This window comes from Stegodyphus dumicola, chromosome 1 (assembly GCF_044657685.1).
Source record: "Stegodyphus dumicola isolate Sdum_Otavi_A_Nest chromosome 1, ASM4465768v1".
Classification (NCBI taxonomy): Eukaryota; Metazoa; Arthropoda; class Arachnida; order Araneae; family Eresidae; genus Stegodyphus; species Stegodyphus dumicola.
The window spans coordinates 77,601,636-77,621,090 of record NC_140768.1 but is presented as its reverse complement, the minus strand read 5'-3'; the positions used below and the strand labels follow the sequence as shown (position 1 = coordinate 77,621,090).

At 31.9% G+C, this 19,455-nt stretch overlaps 1 protein-coding gene across 1 annotated transcript in view; it reads left to right on the top strand.

Annotated features, from left to right (window-relative positions):
- The window catches only part of LOC118206009 (vitamin D 25-hydroxylase-like), a 29,034-nt gene extending 9,596 nt beyond the window's left edge, over positions 1-19,438 (top strand). The window contains exons 5-8 of the mRNA XM_085808507.1: positions 4,197-4,306; positions 9,882-10,137; positions 13,979-14,169; positions 16,960-19,438. Of these exons, the coding sequence (XP_085664633.1) occupies positions 4,197-4,306; positions 9,882-10,137; positions 13,979-14,169; positions 16,960-17,138 (736 nt within the window). The 3' untranslated portion in view covers positions 17,139-19,438. The remainder of the gene's footprint in view (positions 1-4,196; positions 4,307-9,881; positions 10,138-13,978; positions 14,170-16,959) is intronic.
- Positions 19,439-19,455: the final 17 nt, after the last annotated feature.

Sequence of the window (19,455 nt, the reverse complement as noted above, 5' to 3'; positions counted from 1 at the left end):
CAAATAGTGATTGTTTATTAAACAAAGAAGTGTTGGTTTCTTCAGAATTCTAGAATAAAGTTTTATGCTAGGATTTCCACCAACTTTCATGTTTCGATGGTAGCCAACTTTTGCGGATTAAAGTAACGCACACATTTTCGCTTATAACTATAAATAAAATTAATAAACAAACAAAAAACTATAATCACATTGAAACTAGAAGTCTCAGTTATTTTTCTATAAACGAACATTCCATAACGAAACATAAATCTAGGGAAAATAATAAAAATAATTTGCTAATAACACTGCCATTAGACAGAGAGAGAATCCGCAAAATAATGCTGTAAATTACACTTAGGCTCTTATTAGGCAATTTTTTTATGCATTTTATGATGCTAAGCTTTACTTCACAAACGTAAATATTCATTTACACAAAACATATTCAGGAATCAATAAACATTAAGCCTAAAGTGAAATCCCACTAAATCAACAGAAGGGAGAGAAAAAAGTCACTGAACCAGTGAATTCCCAAACTGGCCACTGATCAGTTGCATTATTGCAACATTTTTTACAGATGAATGCACAGTTTATGAAAGAAATCAGTGGCTATATTATATTGTATACTGAATGAACCTCTGTTCAAGTGATAATTTTCATATTGTAAATTATGTCTATTGAAATTTGCGTGATGCATAAAGATTTCGTAAAAAGTGAAAAAATTATTCGGATGAACAAAAGATTACGATAAATTACAAAACATTTTGCTGCATATAAGTGAATTTTATCATTCCAGAAGAAACTTATTCAGTTCATCTCATTTATTTTTGACGCTATTGCAGAAGAAAATTACTAAAAAGTTGCTAATTATTTATGATTCGTTACGAGATTTTTATTTACTCTTTTATAACCAGTATTTTTTTGTAAGTGCTCACGGTTTTATGCAACAGTACTGTTAATTTTCTTCGTATTTTTTCCAACTTCATCTGTGGGCGATTACTAGTTCAATAATCGTTGAATAGTATCATAAAAAATGATAACTCTGATGAAAACAAAAATTAATTACAGATGTCTGGTAATTTTTTTTAATAATTTAAATGAAAACAAAAAAGTCTGAAATAAAATTTTTTAAATTTGAGGAAAGGCGTTTAAAACAATATTAATTTTAAAAAGGCAAAAAATGAATCAATTTTATTTTTTTTATGGAACATTCTGATTATGGGCTATCCGAAAACGTCGTCACCTCAGTTCTACGATGAATAAGCTGTATGAAAAAAACTTTAATTTTATTATTATTCGTTCACATATACACTATATGGTGATTCAGAAACTCATATGCTGATCAAAATCGCTCATATTCCAGATTTCTTTACTCATGTTAAATAAATCTCATATTACTGTTGTTTCATAAAAAATTAAAAAACTGTTGAGGACATCACATGTCTTCCTTGTCCGGCCTATTAAATTATGCCCAATTTTTGCTGCATTTCATTTGAACTTATTTTCACAAATTTCATCAGAGATATATTTCTCATTCAATTAATTCAGTTTTCACTTCGCGGCAAGGCAAAAATACATAAAAAACTCAATCGTAATCAAAACTTGTACAACCAGAAAAATATAAAACACCAAATACAGTTAAAAATAATTTTCTCAATTAAAATTGGTTTCTACGCAAAAACAAGCAATTCGGCCAACGGGGAAGAACAAACAAACCTGAAAGTTTGTTTTTGGTCCCACTCGACCAAAAGACACTGAAGTTGGTGCAAGAACTGACTTTATAAACTTGAATATGAACTGACTTATTCCACTAACATGTAAAAATATATGTACTATTCTACTAACATGAAATACCAACAAATAAACAAATGGCGGCATTGTTAGGCTTAGCGAGACGTAAATAACTTTTAAATTGTAGATAATTTTACAACTATTGAATGCAGCTTAACTAAACGCATAAAAACCTTAACCGGTGCAGCTTAACCTTTTCAGGAGCAAAATATGTTTTCAGCAGTGAGTGGAGCAAAACGTCAAATATGTAATGAAACAAAAGGCGGAGAAAAGAGAAATAAACATCGCACCACAACAACATAATTCAACCACTTTTAAAGCAAAAAATGTACAATTTACCAATATATAAGAATAAATTCATGAGCTCACCGAGCCGGGTAACAGAGTGGGAATAAGTATACGTTTGGTGTGTCCGATTTCAACCAAAAAGGGAGGTGCACAACTACCTGTTACATTAGTCCCATACAGAAAATTTCAACGTTCTGAGGCTACTCATTTTTGAGTTATACCAGATATATGCATACGTACGTACAGACGTCACGAAAAAATCTCTTCTGATTCAATTTTAAATCCACTTTTCAATCCGTTTTGGGAAAAAGAAAGCTTTATTTTGTCCGTACGTACAGATGTCACATAAAAACATCCTTCAGATGGATACGAGAGCGGTCAAAATGCATATTTTCCTCGAAATATGACACCCGAAATTTTTCGCGATTAAAATACGTCCTTTGCTTAATACAAAGAAGTAAAAAACAAACTAAAACTAAAAACGCCATGTTAATGATATCATTTTGGTCTTATAATCATGAGTAAGCAAGATCAACAAACAATTTTTGCTGTTATCATAAAACATTTGTGGCTTCATGATAACACTGCAAACGCATGTAAGCTTGATAATGGGAGTGGAAAGAAGAGATACTATTTATTCCTTGTTTGATAAATAACAGCAGAATGATAACGCATTGAATTATTGGAAAAAATCTCTCTCGTTTTCAATCTGTGGTTAATATGAGTAACTGCGAACGCATATGCTCCGAGTTTGATAATACTCTTTTCTAGAATATACTGCTTATAATTTTGAACTCGTTATTTGCCAGATTATATACCAGTTTCATAATTTCTAGTTTCGTTATTGCTTATTTATTGATTTATTTGAAAATAAATTCAGTGTGGAATTACACTGCTATATTAGATATTTAGGACAGGATTTTGAAGATTTTGAGACTGAAATCAACACCATAAAATTCAACTTAAATATTTATTTAATATACATTAATATTTTTAATTTACTGGCACGTTCCTTTTCAGTCATTTAGGCGCAAAATTTCAGTCCTAACAGCAACGTATGGGAGTTTCATGTAAAACTCATCTCTCCCCCCACCCAGACCCTCCGGAAAAAAAAGCCTGAATTAGTGTAGATTTTATTCTAAATGAGACTTTATCGTTTCGAGAATGATCTGACGCAGATCTTATTTTTCAGGAGCAAAATATGTTTTCAGCAGTGAGTGGAGCAAAACGTCAAATATGTAATGAAAAAAATGGCGGAGAAAAGAGAAATAAACAACGCACTATCTTTTGAAGAAGAAAAGTAATTAAACGTAAAGTGAAAAGCCGAAGTTATTAGAATTTCGAAAGTGTTAAGAAAAATCCGAATTGGAACTAATGTTATTAATTACTTGAGAATTAATCACTTTTGGAATGTGAAAGGTTTTAACGAAATCTAATTGATCAACTGAAGAAGCTTTGTGGGAATGTTTAGAAGAACCGAATAAAATCTTTTACCTATTCAAATGTGTAAAAGTATGGTTTAATGCTGTGCGTTTCGAAACGTTTGCATTTTCTGGAATCTCAGTCCATTTACTTAGTTTTCTGACTACACAAATTTATATGGAGTTTCATTCCCGTTGACTGAATGGGTGGCTGAGTAGGCGCTTCGCGTTTTTTTCTATGTTAATACTAGCCACTATGTTAATACTAACCACATATTTTTATCTTAAAATCGTTTACCTGTTTTTGTAAATACTTAAATATCTATACCTGGTTAAAGCTAAGTAATGGATTTATGTGTATGATTATTTTTAACTTGTGCGTGTAATTAGGATACAGGTCGCTTCTGCTTACGTCAAACTTTAATTAAATGATCATGTATTTATATTAACAAGAAGACCAAAAATGTAGTTCGTCTGTAACTACAATACTAAGTAAATACAGTTCACCAAAGCTTCATCTCAAATTTTATTAATTATTGCAAATTATTACCATATATGAAATTTTGAACTCGTTATTGGTCGCATTATATGCCAGTTTCGTAATCTCTAGTTTCGTTATTGTTTATTTATTGATTTATTTGAAAATAAATTCCTGAATTTCTGCTCTTAGATTATTATCTTTCTGTTCATCTAAATGATAATTAAATTTCTTTTTTTTAGTCAAGAAATCGAGAAAAATGAGAAGAATTCGGATGCTAATAGTATTCATGGTTTCATCGACTTTTATTTATTGGAAATTCAGAAAAGTGTAAATCATTCATCATGTAGCAGTAAGTCCACATCAATATTTCTGGTGCAACGTCATTGCAGTGTCCATGGAATGCCTAGGAAAGAATAAAAGTGGGGAAGAATGTAAGAAGAGTAATATTAGAGAAAAAATGGAAGTGTATTAAAATGCTGATTTTTAATTACTTGGAATATACAGTGCTATATCTGGTGATAAGTTACTATGAAAATTTCCTTAAAATTGTGCGAATTTAATTTCGATTTCAATATGCTATTTATTTTTTCATGTCAATTTATCACATTTTCACTGAAACAGAGGATACCATAAAAACTGCATCATAATTTTAAATGCTATAGCAATATAAGAGAATCAGTTTAAAGACATGAAAATCAGCTTATTCAAAACTGAGCAAATGAATGAAGTGTTTGTATATTCGTCTCTGGAAGCGTATATTTTAAGTATTTTCAATTTTCCCTGTTCCTTTGGAACAGGAAGGAATTTACCTGCATAGGTTTCATTTCACGGAACTTAGAATCTTTTTTAAAATGTACAAACAAATATAATTTGTCACAATCTATTAGAAGGTAGAAAAAATGAGTTCATTGGCTAAAAATGCATCTTGATGATAAGAATTATTGATAATTCCAATGATAATTTCCGTTAGCCTATTTACTGCAGCCGTATTTAGTTTTGTTCATATATTTATTACGTATAAAGTCTAGCCCTTTTTTCTCTTTTTGTTTGCTAGTTAGCTAGATTAGTATATACCCCGCAGGCGACCTTTCTCTGAAACAAATCTCAGAATCTCAAAGATGTTTAAAATAAGCTCAGATGTAACTTACAACTGACATTTTTATTGGACTATGTATGAAATAAGATAACTTAAGATGCTGCACAGCATTCATACTCTTCACCAAAGGGATTTTAAGTTATTGACATTTTGGGTACAATTAATATAAAAATTATTCAATTGCTTCAGATTCTGACTATCTCTCAGTTATTCAAATTAGGTACTTTTCTGTGTCTCCAAGCAGTGGAGGAACTCTATGGCAGATATTGGAATGCCACCGCCCAGACGGTATAGTGGTTAGAGTGATTAGTTGCGATACAAAAGGGCCCGGGTTGAAAAGCCAGAAAACGCATGGTTGTATTTGTTCATCCCCTCATAAGAGGCAAAGGTGGTCCACCTATAAGGTACTCCATAGTAAAGTGACCACCGCTACTGCTCTTAGAACTGGTCAATGTCTGGACGGTTTGGGCCCGCTTTTAGGGGAAACGAATGTCTCAGAATTGTTAGTGGAATTTCTAAAAACTTTGTACACTTTTTAAGTATTAAATAAATTTTCGTATTATTAGAATGGTTGATTTGGAAATGATACAAAAAGAAAGCCTACTAAAAGAATAATTAAGTGCAGTTTTTTGCAGTTCACCTTTTTTTTTAATATTCATTAGTAAAAATGAGTGACTTGCTTTTCTTCCATTTAAAATGCACCAATAACCAGTGCTTAAAAGCAATAGATTTGCCTAATGATATAACAAAAGAAAGTAACTAACTTTAGAATACCCTAGATCATCCCTAGAAGATAATTATCTACCTTTACTCTATAAAAAAAATTCTTAAACATTTATAATACACCGAATACTGTTTTAAGCTTTACGAAATGTTAAGCTTAATTCAAACACTGCCTTGTCTTCTTTTTGATTCATATGAGATATTTTTGCTCATACCAGAAGGTTATACAAATTAAACATATCTACAGTTTGCTTTCCTAGCTACATTAGCTTTTAAGCTAATGTTATTTCTCTTCTTTATTGTTTCTTTAGCATAGGGCTGAGTCTATTAGGCTTTTCAAAGCAGGAAACATAGAAAATCTGAGGTGCTTTCGCCTGGATTCAAATTCCGAAAATTCCGATTGCTAGCCGAAGATGCTATGACTTAGAAAATACGGAAGGCTAAAATTATTTACATTCCTCTTCACTTGAAGAGTGATTGGGAAGTCAGGAGACCCACTAACCAAATCCCAATGGTGATGAAATGTTACCTACTACGTAATTTAGTGTCGCCGCATTTGTAATGTCCAGATTTTTTTTTTTTTTTTTTTTTTGGAGCGAGGATCGTGAAACACCAGTTATGTCATCCGCGAGAATCTAATTCTGGACTTTCCTTTGCTAGCTGAACGTGCCGCTACCTACACCACAGATCTAACTATCTAACTACGAAGTCCTGCAGAAAAAAGAGGAAAATTCCTTACAGATCTTTTTCAAAAGTTTCTTTTTAGCTTACTAATAACAATAGTTTATGCTTCGATGTTTTTATTTGCCGATTTTCTTTACAAAAATTAGCTTGCTAAAGTGATTTGTTCTGTTTTTATACTTTTAGCCGCACAATTAATAATTAAAAAAAACTTTCTAAGAACAATTTTTTTGTCTTTTTATTGACTATACTATTCTGAATGACTATTTGTGGCTTTAATTTGAGTAATCTAGGAGTACTACTTGACAGCAAAGTAAATTTTAGAACTCGCATTGAATACGTCACTTGTAAAGTAATTCGTACATTTATGAATATTTGTGCTTTACTTGGAAGTAATTATTTACTGTCAATTGAAAAGAAAAATTTATCAAACAATAATTTTTCCCATTCTTTTACTGCTTATCTGGTATGAGTTATTGCAGCTGCTAAGCACAGAAGGAAAATTAAGTTGTCTGGAACAAGATTCTTAGATTTATCTTTAATGCTCCATGGTAAGTGGGTAGTGCATAAATCCGTCATGTTTTAAAAAATGATTTTATTAACTCTAAATTAATTACAAATTCTCATAACTCTTTTAAAAGACTATCTACTTCTTCATATCAAGAAATTAGCTTAGTAAACTATGATCAGAGAATGAATTGCAACTATAAAGAACTGAAATCATCTTTTCCTCGATGTTAATTAATAAACTTTGATTTTTTAATTTCAAGGAATATTATCAGAATCTGTTAAAAGAGGACATCATAAGCATTGAAATTTAACCCAATAGATAATAATATACAACATTTAATAATAATATACAACATTTAATTTCTCAGGCCCACCACCAATTGGGTGGTTAAGACCGCTCAATACTGGTAGTTTGATCTAGCTTGGGTTCAAACTCAGTCAAAAGGGCTGGTTGCATGGCTTTTGAATCTCGGCGAACGGACTACCTGCTTGGGTATTTTCGTGGGTTTTCCCATGTGTAATGAGTATACGAGCCAGTTACCCTTAGAAACACTTCCACGAAGGCATCCTTCTACATAGGTAGAGAAGCCTCGAGTGCTTTGCCATTATTAAGTAATCTAACATTTAACTTCTTATCGGAAAGGAGTTTAGATTCTCGCCTTTTGGGAGTGTTTTTCACTTAAAAGTTTGCATTACTGCCATCACTAATCGATTTTTTTTAATACGACCAATTCACTTCTCCTTTTTATTGATAATTATAGCTAGGAAGAAGTAAAGAAATTTACAAATTACAACTCTTCTATGGATTAATCATACAAACTTCTTCGTGCTATTTTTCGTTGTTCAGATTGGTAGCAACAGCCAATTATATCTTTAAAATTGCATTTATTCTTCATTTCAAATTTACAAGAACTTATATAATATTTATTTCATTACTTTAAAAACAAGGGTCTTTATTAATTTCACTTATTTTTGTCAAAATACAGCAGAAATGTTTTCAACTACAATTGACAGATTGTAGTAATATGCAGCATAAGCATTGAACATGAGAATCAAAGCTTTGTATGAACTTAATAAATAATTTAGCATGAACTTTAGATTGATCTCGCCTTCTGATGTCACTTTTGTCATTAATAAATCGCGTTATGGCGCCTCGTATGTTATATCAAAGATTAAATTTTAAAGCAAGCTAAACGTCACTCCTGTCTAGCGATATATAGTAAAAATAAAACTACTTTATTTGACTTTTGATACTTTTATTCATCGACTTTTCCTTAAATGTTAATTAATTTTCTAAGATGATTCTCCTTGATACTTTTATTTCTGAATTCCTTTTACAAAAACTAACTATAAAATTTTCATTTGGTTTTTCTTATTTTTATATTTTTATTCCAGTATTTAATTTATAATGAATGAAGGTTATAGGGTTTTGTTGTATCTAGAAGTTTGTGTCGATGTTTTACAGGCTCGAAGCGAGTTATCGCTTTATCGGAAACAAACATGAAGTCAAAGAAAGGTTAAAATCACCTTTTTATTGAAGTCTGAATTGAACATAAAGGCACAGCTTGTGGTGCAGATGAAACTTCCGCTATTTGTAGGAATTTAGGCTAATATAACAGAACGTTAAATTTCAGTGTAGGTAACGCAGCGTCAGACTGCACGTAAAATAAAACTATTAAGCTGGCTCAGCTATTCACCGGTACGTATTTTAAAAGGTCGATTATCAAGATGCTAAAGCCAGAATACAACATAAGAAGAACTGACGAGAGTAACAGCAAGACGCGTTCCCAGAATCTCTAATCTAAACATTCAAATCCCTTATCTTAAACGCACGAAACAGTTAATTTGCATTCTGGTGAGGAACACGGAAAAGAGAAGTTATAGTAAATGCTTAAATCATTATAACTGGCTAATTAACATAAATGGCTTACAAGGTGTTTAACTGCTTAGTTAACTATTTCTACTCACCTTTAAAAGTAACTTCTACGTGTTATCGACTCTTTTTAATGCTTACTGTGGACACAAGAACAAATAAAAAGGTAAAAGTCAACATAAAACTGCTTTCCCCACAACTTAAAGAGACTTGAAATACTACAAAACAGTTTAATCGTTTCTTGTAAATAACGGCTTTCTGGAAATCTACAGCATATGGTTACAGTTCCAGTTACTCTACACGAAGTTACAACTGTAATTGAGTCAGAGAGAGGAGCGGAATTAAATTTCGGCGCTTACCAACTTTCGCAATGATAGGCCTTGCTGTCTACTCAGTTCAGCGGCTCTTTAGGCAAGCAGCAATCAAACAAATACTGTGAATTTAACCAGAGACGATTTCCTTTTTATAAGCGCTTGCCACAAACCTCTGGGCTGAGCAGGTACGTGACGAAACAAGACACAAAGGGAAGAATCAACATGAAGTTAACTTTTAGTAAGACATAAATAAAATGTCTCAAATTATTAAAGTTTAATCTTTACTTAGATTTTTTAATAAGGCCATATGCTATTAATTTGGAAAAGTTTTAATCCGTTTTTATATGTAATTTTACTTAATTATTTAATATCTAATAATACTTTTCCTTCAGATTTGGTGCATGTTGGGGCCATTTTAGTTTCCTCTTCTTTTTATTAGCATCAATAATCTTTTAATTCTTTGAACAAATTGTCGCAAAAGGAAGAAATTTAAAAGACGATTTTCTTAGATTCTGTAATATTATCTTGGAATTTATGTTCAAAATCTATTATTGAAGTAAATCTATTTTGAGAAATATTTTCCTTTGTAAAGTTTCAGCAGAATTGTGTCAAAAATATGCTAATTCAACAAGTGGCAAATTTATTTTGTTATAACTGCCAATTACGTACAATGTTTTTCGCCTTGCCATCATTAACGACTTTTAATTTAAATTTGATCTTTTTCTAGAAAAATTTCTACAGGATGTCATGAAGTCAATTTTCAGTGCAGGAAATGAATTTGTGCGAATTACGGTGGATTGGTTACTGCTGATTATGGCTGCTTATCCTGAAATGCAAAGGAAAATCCACTTGGAAATCGATGAAATAATTGGCAGAAGTCATTTTCCACGGATATTTGATTACAGCAGGATGCCTTTCACGAATGCCGTTATCATGGAAGTCATGAGATGGAGAACAATTTCACCCTTAGGAATCATCCCAGGGTTAGAATTATTCGCTTATAAATACCTATACCCATATTGTTGCACTTCTCTGTGAACTGATTACAAACATATATGATTTGTTTTTGAAAACGTATTTAGTAAACTATGTAATGATATATCGAGGGTGATTCATAAAGAAGTATACACATTCCAGATGGTGTGAAACAGTGACAGTCAAAGACACGCACCGCCTCAGCGAACCACGAAGTAGACATACCATTAAAGTTTGTGTCTAGTCCAGTGCAAGATTTACGTATAAGCTACACAAGCTACAGCTTAGGGTCTCCAAAAAAATTAAAATATTGTATAAATATGGTATTGAAATATAGTATAACAGAATTATAAGGGGCCTCATATCTCAAATAGCTTAGGGCCTTATCAAGTTCTAAATACGGCTCTGGTATAGCCCCTGATGGAATTGTCATAAGCAATAATGTGCATGTTACGTGACTACTCAGTCGAAATGCCGACATCTGCAGTGGAGGAGACGTTTTGTGTTCTTGAATTTAACAAAACGGAATCCGCAACTGCTTTACAACTGCATTTTCGATCACAATTCGGAAAAGAACCTTCAACTAGAAAAATCTATTTATCAATGGCATGAAAATTTTAAAACTACGGGATGTTTGTGCAAAAATAAAAGTCCTGTATAAAAGTTAATAAAAAATAAAAGACTGTATCCCAAGAAGTCGCCGATAGAGTTTGCACCGCCATTCAATAAACCTCGGGAAAATCAAAGCGGAGGGTGAGTCGTGAAGTGAAGATTTCTCAGCCTTCTGGTCTGGGCAATTTTAAGAAAGAGGCATTCTATACAAAGTGAAGGTTTTGCGAAATCTGAGTGATTTTGACAAACAAAAGCGCTTTGAATTTTGTGCCAATACGCAGCTTCATTTTGAAAATGACGATTTTGCCGATCCTTTAATTTTTACTAATGAAGCAACATTTCACATCAGTAGGAAGGTAAACATGCATAATGTTCACTTTTGGAGAACAGAGACTACCGAATTCACAGTGCAACACGTGCGAGATTCCCGTAAAGTAAATATGTTCTGTGCAGTGTCCAGAAAGAAAGTGCTCAACCCTTTCTTTTTTCACGAGCAAACTGTCACGGGAGCCACTTTCTTGGATGTTTTAACTCTTTAGTTGATGCTACAGTTGCAGGACGACGTTGACAACTTCTTTCTCCAACTGAGTGGTGCAAGATTACTTCGATGCAAGCTAGGTGCAAGATTACTTCGATGAACATTGTACTCACTGATGTATTGGTCGAGCCACAGACTACATCATGTCCCATACCCAATGGCCACCCAGAAGACCTGACTTAATACCTTTGATTTCTTCCTGTGGGTGTACCTAAAGGACAAGGTATTCCTCCCTCCCCTTCCCGTTGATCTAGCGGTGCTGAAACAGCATATCACAGCCACTATTGACGAACTTTATTCAGGTACCTTAACACGTGTGTGGGCAGAAATGGATTATCGATTCGATGTCTGTCGTGTGACTAAGGGTTCACGCATAGAACATCTATGACTGTCTCTAATAAAAAATAATCCATTACAGTTCTGTTACAGGTAACATATAATATCTTACATTGTTCTTGATTTATAGTCTATTGAAACTTCTTTATGATTCTTCTATTCTATTACTTCTTTATGAACCACCCTGCATTTTGTTTCGAATTTTGAATGTGCCAAAATGGATTGTTGAGTATTTTTTTATTATTGCATATTTGCTTTGCTTTATATAGTTTACTACATTTTCGAATTCCGAATCTTATATTATTTAGGATTGTACTGAAAAAGAAAATACTTTGTGTGTTAGACGAGGCATTATAGATCGTTAAATGAGATATGATATTTATTATAATTGATAGATTGTTATAATCTTATTACTATGTCTGGTCTTGTTTTTCATTTCATGCATTTTGGCTAAAAGACGCTGGATATTGAGTGTGACCTGGCTTCGATCTCTGGTGAATGGGCTAACTGCATGATTGGTTTTCCGCGTTTGTAACATATATACGACCTAGTTTCCCTTAGAAAATCCTCCACGAAAGCATCTTTCCCCTTAGACAGATAGCCACTGTGTGCTTTGCCATATTCAAATAACCTAACCGAACTTAATATTATAACATTTCATTAAATATATTTACTGTAATTTTCTAATATTTCACTCGAAGACAGTTTTTCTCGAATTTTCTTCATTGTTATTAAAACCGGACTGATTTTTCTTCAAATTGCGAGCATTAAAAATTGAATCGTTTTTCGCAGTTCTATTGTATTATATTAATTAAGCCAAAAATGCCCAACTCTCATCTGGCTTCTAAAGATAAGCGTATTCCATTTTTTAATTTATCCATTTAATTTTTTTGTTATTCTTTTATGCTTAGTCATCGTAAAATTCTTAAAGAAGATCTGTTTCTTGGGAGGGAGCCTTTGTGAAAAGTTTCTGAGGGAATGTGCACATAAAAAAGGGCGCGAAAGTATTCATGCAGCTCAATCATCAATGGAAATAGTAACAGAGGCAATCTATTAATGTTTCTTAGAGTTTCTCATTTGGCGACTGCTTTATCATGAATTTATGAGAGTAAACACAAACATCAAGACTTTAAGATAGAAAGTTATCAAAATCGCTCTTTTCTTCAGTGTGATGTTCAGCATTTAACAACGAATCCTCCTTCAAATCGGAAACTGAGAAGAAATTTTGTCAAGTTGTGGATTATATATCCGCCAGATGCAAAGGTTGTTTCTGCACTGAACATTTTGGATTTTTCAGATGAAACCAACTTCTTTTAGGGAAACATTTGTGAAAGCTTTTTTCCATAGGCAAGGAGAAAATACCATATAAAGTTCAAGTAAAATACTTGTTAAGTAACACTGCTATTACATCCAATTTCTGAACCTGAATATTCAAAGCGATTTCTTCAATTTTGTGTAAGAGGTTCGGTTATTTTCTTCATTTCATAATTTTTTTATAATTAATTGATAGTGTTTTAATAATGACTAAAAATATCATTATTGATAATGTGTAACTGAGACTAAAAAAACGAAAAAAAAAGGTTTTTATACAATAAGTTTTTATTTAAAATTTATATGATAATTAATACATTAAAAGGACAAAAATATTTTATCATATAGTTTAATGGGAATAATGAATAATTATATTTACGGAATTCATTTACACTTTTATATCGGGAATAATAAAAACATGGGCCACATAAATGATGAAATCTATTAATTTCATTATATTATTATCAAATGTATAATCCATTATCGTTTTAGGTTTTTCATAGGGGCTTCAAGCTTAAAATTGTAGACGAACTCTGGAAATAGCATTATTTTACCTACTGTTCCCATTAAGTTATACGGTAAATTAATTTTCTATAATTTATCGTAATGCTTGTGTTTAGTGCATTAATCACATATCCATTTTAAATAAAAGCTTATTGTATAAAACATTTTTAAAATTATATTTTACTATTATTGCCTTTGCTTAGTGGTTTATATTATTGAAATCCTTTTGCTTTTATGAATTATTGTCCAATATTAAAATTTGGATTGCATTCTCTCTCTTGCCAGCTTTCAATTAATTGGTATTGTTACGCTAAAAAATTATAAATTTGCCAGATGCTTATATTTTCAAAAGCTGAGTTTCATTTCATCATGTTAATTTCTGTAAAAATTTTTACATGCTGTAAATTTGACATTTTGAATGCTAGTTCCGAAAAAAAAAAAAAAAAAAAAAAAAAAAAGGAAAGTTCGTAATCATTTAAATCTCAATAACAAGTAGTTTTTCTCAATAACAATATTATTTCTTTTTGGCATGATTTTTTTTTCTACAGCATTCATGATGACTTGGAAGTAAATGGCTATTTTATACCCAAGGATTCCTGGGTGGTTTTAAATTTGTGGGCTGTTCATCATAGCCATGAATATTGGAGTGGAGATCCAGATGTCTTTAGACCTGAACGATTTTTAACGGAAGACAGGAAATACGTTTTAAAGAAAGACTATTTTATTCCATTTTCAATGGGTGAGTAGAATTCTTTAATATTGTCAGCATTCTTTAATGTTATCAAATTATGCTTAACAGCTAATTAAAGGTAATAATCTTTAGTCAGTCATCAGTATCAAATAGGTTTGTTTGGCAAAGAAATTTATATCTGAGTTTCATGTAAAATTAGATCAGTATAAATAAAAATATACGAACTTTCATTTTTATACATGCTAAATAATAAGAAATACTTCATCTGTTGATTGATTCATAAGCTCTTTGAAAAGTAAAAATTGATAATTTATTCGCCAAAAAGCAAAAATCAAAGAAAATTGTAAAATTATGAACATATGTAAAAGTAGCCGAATGAGTAGCCTGGCGCCTAAAGTAGTTTTCATAAAACAGAAAAGTGTATATTGATTTTAATGATTAGAACTAGTGTCATTTCATAAAAATATTTGATATTTCTAATTTAACATCTCATTTAAATGTATTTTTATTTAAATCAAGCAGATTAAGAAGCAGAAAAATATTCTTAATAACAGCACTTATTCCTTTTAAATGGCTTGATTTTCCACTGAATATCAGACGTCGCCAAATGGGCGATTTTGCGCCAAATCTGGCAACCCTGTCTTTCCTTGCGACATTCTAGAAACCCTAATCCCGCTTTACGGGGAAGCTGTCTCACCGCTCGGTCGTTTTCGGAACTCCATGTACTTTTGAGACTCTCCACACTACAACTTGCGATGCACTCGACGACGCACAAGAGTACAGCTCTCGACTCAGCCCACTCTAAGATAAAACTCGACGATGCACTAACTCGCGATACACTAAAAGACTCTCTCGATGCACTCGACTACCAACTCGGCGCTAGACTTCGAGACACTCGCTCAGTGACTGACTATCAGCTCACTAGATGAGGCATACTAACTCTCCTCATACCCAGCAGGGTTTATATAGCTTTTGTCTTGTGTTCAAGAACATTCTGGGCTAAACCGGTAAGAATTCGTTCCAGAAGGTTCTCCATCCGTCCATGGCCTATCGCAAATTTTGTCGCCAAATGGGCAATTTCTCACCAAATGTGGCAACCCTGCCTTTCTTTGCCATTTTCTGGCAACCCTAAACCTGCTTTGCGGTGAAGCTATCTCACCGCGCCTGTACATGTCGTAACAATATATTAAATGTGGAGAACCGTCTGTGTGGCAGTGCTCGTGTAGCTAATCTGCCAAAGTCATGTCTACTTTAAGTTATCCAGTGATCGGAAAATATCTGGCAAAAATATAAAGGGAGCTAAAAAAGAGACCTAAGCAGCTTTTGTTATGGAATGTATGTGCTCAAGTAGTGCGTTGATGTGATACATAATGCTATTCAGTGGGAGATAAAAGCGTTCTGCTTTCTGCTGGTTTGAATTGTCATTCCCCGCGCGAATTCCGAGTGATATGCATTTTTACCTTAAAGCATAGCTTGCGACATGTACATTTTATCTGCATGGGTACAGATGGAAATGGAGCAGATGCTCAAAGGAGGCACATCGGAATCTTTCTTTGTACCTCTTTTCATTAACTATTCCGTTTAGCCGCAGGCCTACACGTCAGTGAGTTTTGCATGTGTGCGACGATTGTTCGAAATTCGCTCTGAAAATGATAATTTACGCTAGCTGATCGCTTTTATCTTCTGCTCCACAGCGCTTTGTATCACCTCAACGCCCCATTTTAGCACATATATTTCATTACAAAATCTGATCGTTTCGGTCTCCTTTATCTGTCTTTACATTTTTGCCAAATATTTTTCTAGTACCCAATATAGCCTTCACCTTTTAAACTGCAAAGTCCTTTCTAACGGCTTAAAACGAAAATTACAGTATCATTATCGGGGATTTTATGCTTTTAAATTACTTTTGAAGTGAATTTTAAAATGAATAGCACAAATTTTAATAAAACCAAATAACATCAATATCGCATATTAATTTAGGATTGAAATCCGGCTAATCGGGAAATTGAATAATACATATAAAAAATTATTAAAACTGATTTCAGCAATTTTTTTTAATTCTTACATTTCAATAAATAAAAAACGATTAATAAATTCAAATGTCTTAGAAATTTTCATTTAGAAAACTAGAAATAATTTAAAAATAAATTTTTTAGAAATTCTCAGCTATAAAATTAGGAATAATTTTAAAATAATTTTTTTATTCTTCAAAAATTAACAATTTCGATTTCTACTTTCTTTGGCCTTTTCTCTTTGTACAGTAATGGATTGAGCAGCTTATCATTCTAATGAATTGCAGGCTAATTGTAGGCGTACCTTCGATACTAATATCAGTTTACATAATATGCTCTGAAAAGATTTTTAACTAATAAAGTAATATTTTACAGTTATTTCAATGTTACTTTATAAGTTATTTTCTCCCTCTTCTGCGCATTGGGTTTCTAAATCTCTAGTTGCCCTTTAAAAGGAGGAGTACGTAAAATTTTATTAAAGAGAAACTGTCTCAAGACAAATGGTGTGTGGCTGCTTTTTGCCTTGCCTTTGAAAGATGCCTCAGGTCATGCTAGCAGAAGATCTCATGCTTCCATATTCTAGTATATAATTTCTTTCCTCGACATACGTATAAATTTACAATTACATATATAAATTTTGATTATTTGTCATAGAATTCCTCATGTGATAGAAAAATTCCGATTACATATTTGAATTTATCAACTTAAGTACTTTAAAGTTCATATACTTTAATACTTGTGAAAAACAAAAGGTAAATGTTTGTAATTAGTGACTAACATCAGTACTACTAATAATAAAGAGATAATCAGTTATTATTTTACACAGGTAACAAATCCTGTCCAGGAAAGAATCTTGCAACTGCGGAAACATTTCTGTACTTTACTGCCATCCTCCAGAAATTCACTCTGAGTTTGCCACTTGGTAAAGATGCCGATCTAAATGGACGACTTCATCTGGGCTTAGAACCCATTCAACAAAAACTGATATTTAGGCAACGAGGATGAATACGAGTGCTGCTATGAGAATTTCCTAGAAAGTGTTTTACTTACATAATACAGGGTGATCATAAAATCATTGTGCACATAATGATAAAATTGCAAAATAAAGTTATTTATTTGCACTAGATGTTGAAATGGCTGCCATACACTTCCAGACACATACTGACATGCTGGGTCTTATTCCTGAACTTCCATAGATTATTGTACAAACCTTTATGTGTCCCTTAGTGACAGTCTTCAGTTTATTCAGTGTTCGGCGTTTGCCCCATTATGCAATAGATTTCACTACCTCTCATCGATATAAAAGTAGTCTGAGAAATAATTTGGATGAAAGGTTCAGCTCTAAATATTTCTACTATTAATCTTGCCTTGCAAGACTAATCTTGCTAAATATAGCTATAAAAGGAAACATGTGTTGCCAATATTTTTTTGAGTTCATTCTTTTTGAAATTCCAATTAAGAAAGAGTATCGATAATGCAATGCATGATGTGCACAATAACATATTACTCACCCTGTATTCTACATAACTTTCTGTTAAGATTATAAAAATGATGAAAAGATTATTCATGTTGTCAAATTTAAATTAGCATAATGTTAGGCTAAGATTTTGAGACTAGTGAAAATGGATAACATCACTGGATAGCATTAAAATATTTTAATGAAGAATAGTTAATATTTTTTATTAATTAGAATTAAAATTTTGTGCTTTATAGTCTGATTTAAAACACGAAACTTTCTGAACATCGTAACTTGGAAAGCATATTAACTGGGATCTATGTTTTTGAATTATCATATAAAAATAAATAAATGTCCTCTTGTAGTGCATCAATGGCGAATGATATGATATTTTAGCTTTTCATTTGCATTCTACAATGTCATTATAGTTAGGAATATTGCATTATCACTCAGCATACAGCAATTACTCAATATGTAGAGAAACTAAGTTCGTTATATTTGGAGCAGACTTTTAGTTAATTACATAACAATCTTCAATTTTGAGTGAGAAAGTAAACATATTTAAATTAATATATGCTTATAGATTTCAGAAAGAAAAGTTTATAGAGTGACTATATTTTCCAGAATGTTTTAACGACGATTGACTGTTTAGTAGTTGAATTTGACTGATAAATTAAAAGTAAAATTAATTTCTTCAAAAACTGGAATCCAGTTTTTAAGTGGAATGAATTAGTTTGTAAGGATTATGTTAATTTTATTAACAGTTAAATTTTAAGTTAAAGTTCCTTTCCTGTCAAATTCTTAACTTCAACTTACTACTTCCGGCCAGAACGTAGTTTTGGAATTTGCTGAATATTTAATGAGAAGGAGCGGTATTTAAACCACGAAGTTACTTACTGAGACAGAGAGAGAAACAGAGTTTCTGAACTACGCGCGTCTGCCTTTTTGGCCGCTCTCTCTCTCAAAGCTGTTTTACGCTCGGCCGTACTCTTACCCTTGCTAAGCTTCGTAGTAAAGTAAGTTAAGGGGCCAACTCTCATTGAACCTTGATAGCTTTGGCTATTACTTAGTTAGTTAATCTTAGTTTTAGTTTAATTCTTAGTCTTTTAAGTTCAAGTCCAAAGTGCGGACTTTATTTGTTTACTCCCAGGCGGAGTTTTGTTAAATCTTATAGAAATAATAAAGGGTTATTTACCCTTCTCTCTTGTTGTTTCCTGTCTTCGAACTCTAGCGATTATTCGCTTATCAGTTCCTAGGTTCCCCACTTCCAACATTAACTTATAATTTCAAGTGAGGGACCTTACAAGTTAACTTCTGTTACTTTAGAAACAAACTGAGATCATGTGTGTGTGATGTCATAAAATTTCTTCAAACCACGCAATACGTTTTAATTTTATGACGATTTTAAAATTTTGTTTCCAATAATAAACTATCATTATATGAGGAGAGTTAAAAAATCGAAATCGATGAGTTTCTTTTGTTCAGATAATAAGTAATTTATATTAAATTTGATCTATTTTGAGAAAATATATTTGTAATAAATTAGGGTTAAAATATGGAGCAATGAAAGTAAATATGAGGTTAAATACTATTTCAAGTTCTAATGAAAAATTAATTATAAAATTTTTACATTATTAAGATTAATGTTTTAGTTATTTTATGCAACACGCTCTGTTATGGTGTTAGTTGCTATTACAAGCATTAAAAGCAGTTTATTTGTAAATTTTGAACTGTTATTTATATTCTTTAATTATCTAAAACAACTGATTCATGATTGGCTGGAGTGTATTTGTGATATATGCTGCATTTATCAATTTTCTATCTTCGTATGCTGCATAAAAAGTACATTTTATTAATGTAAAATTA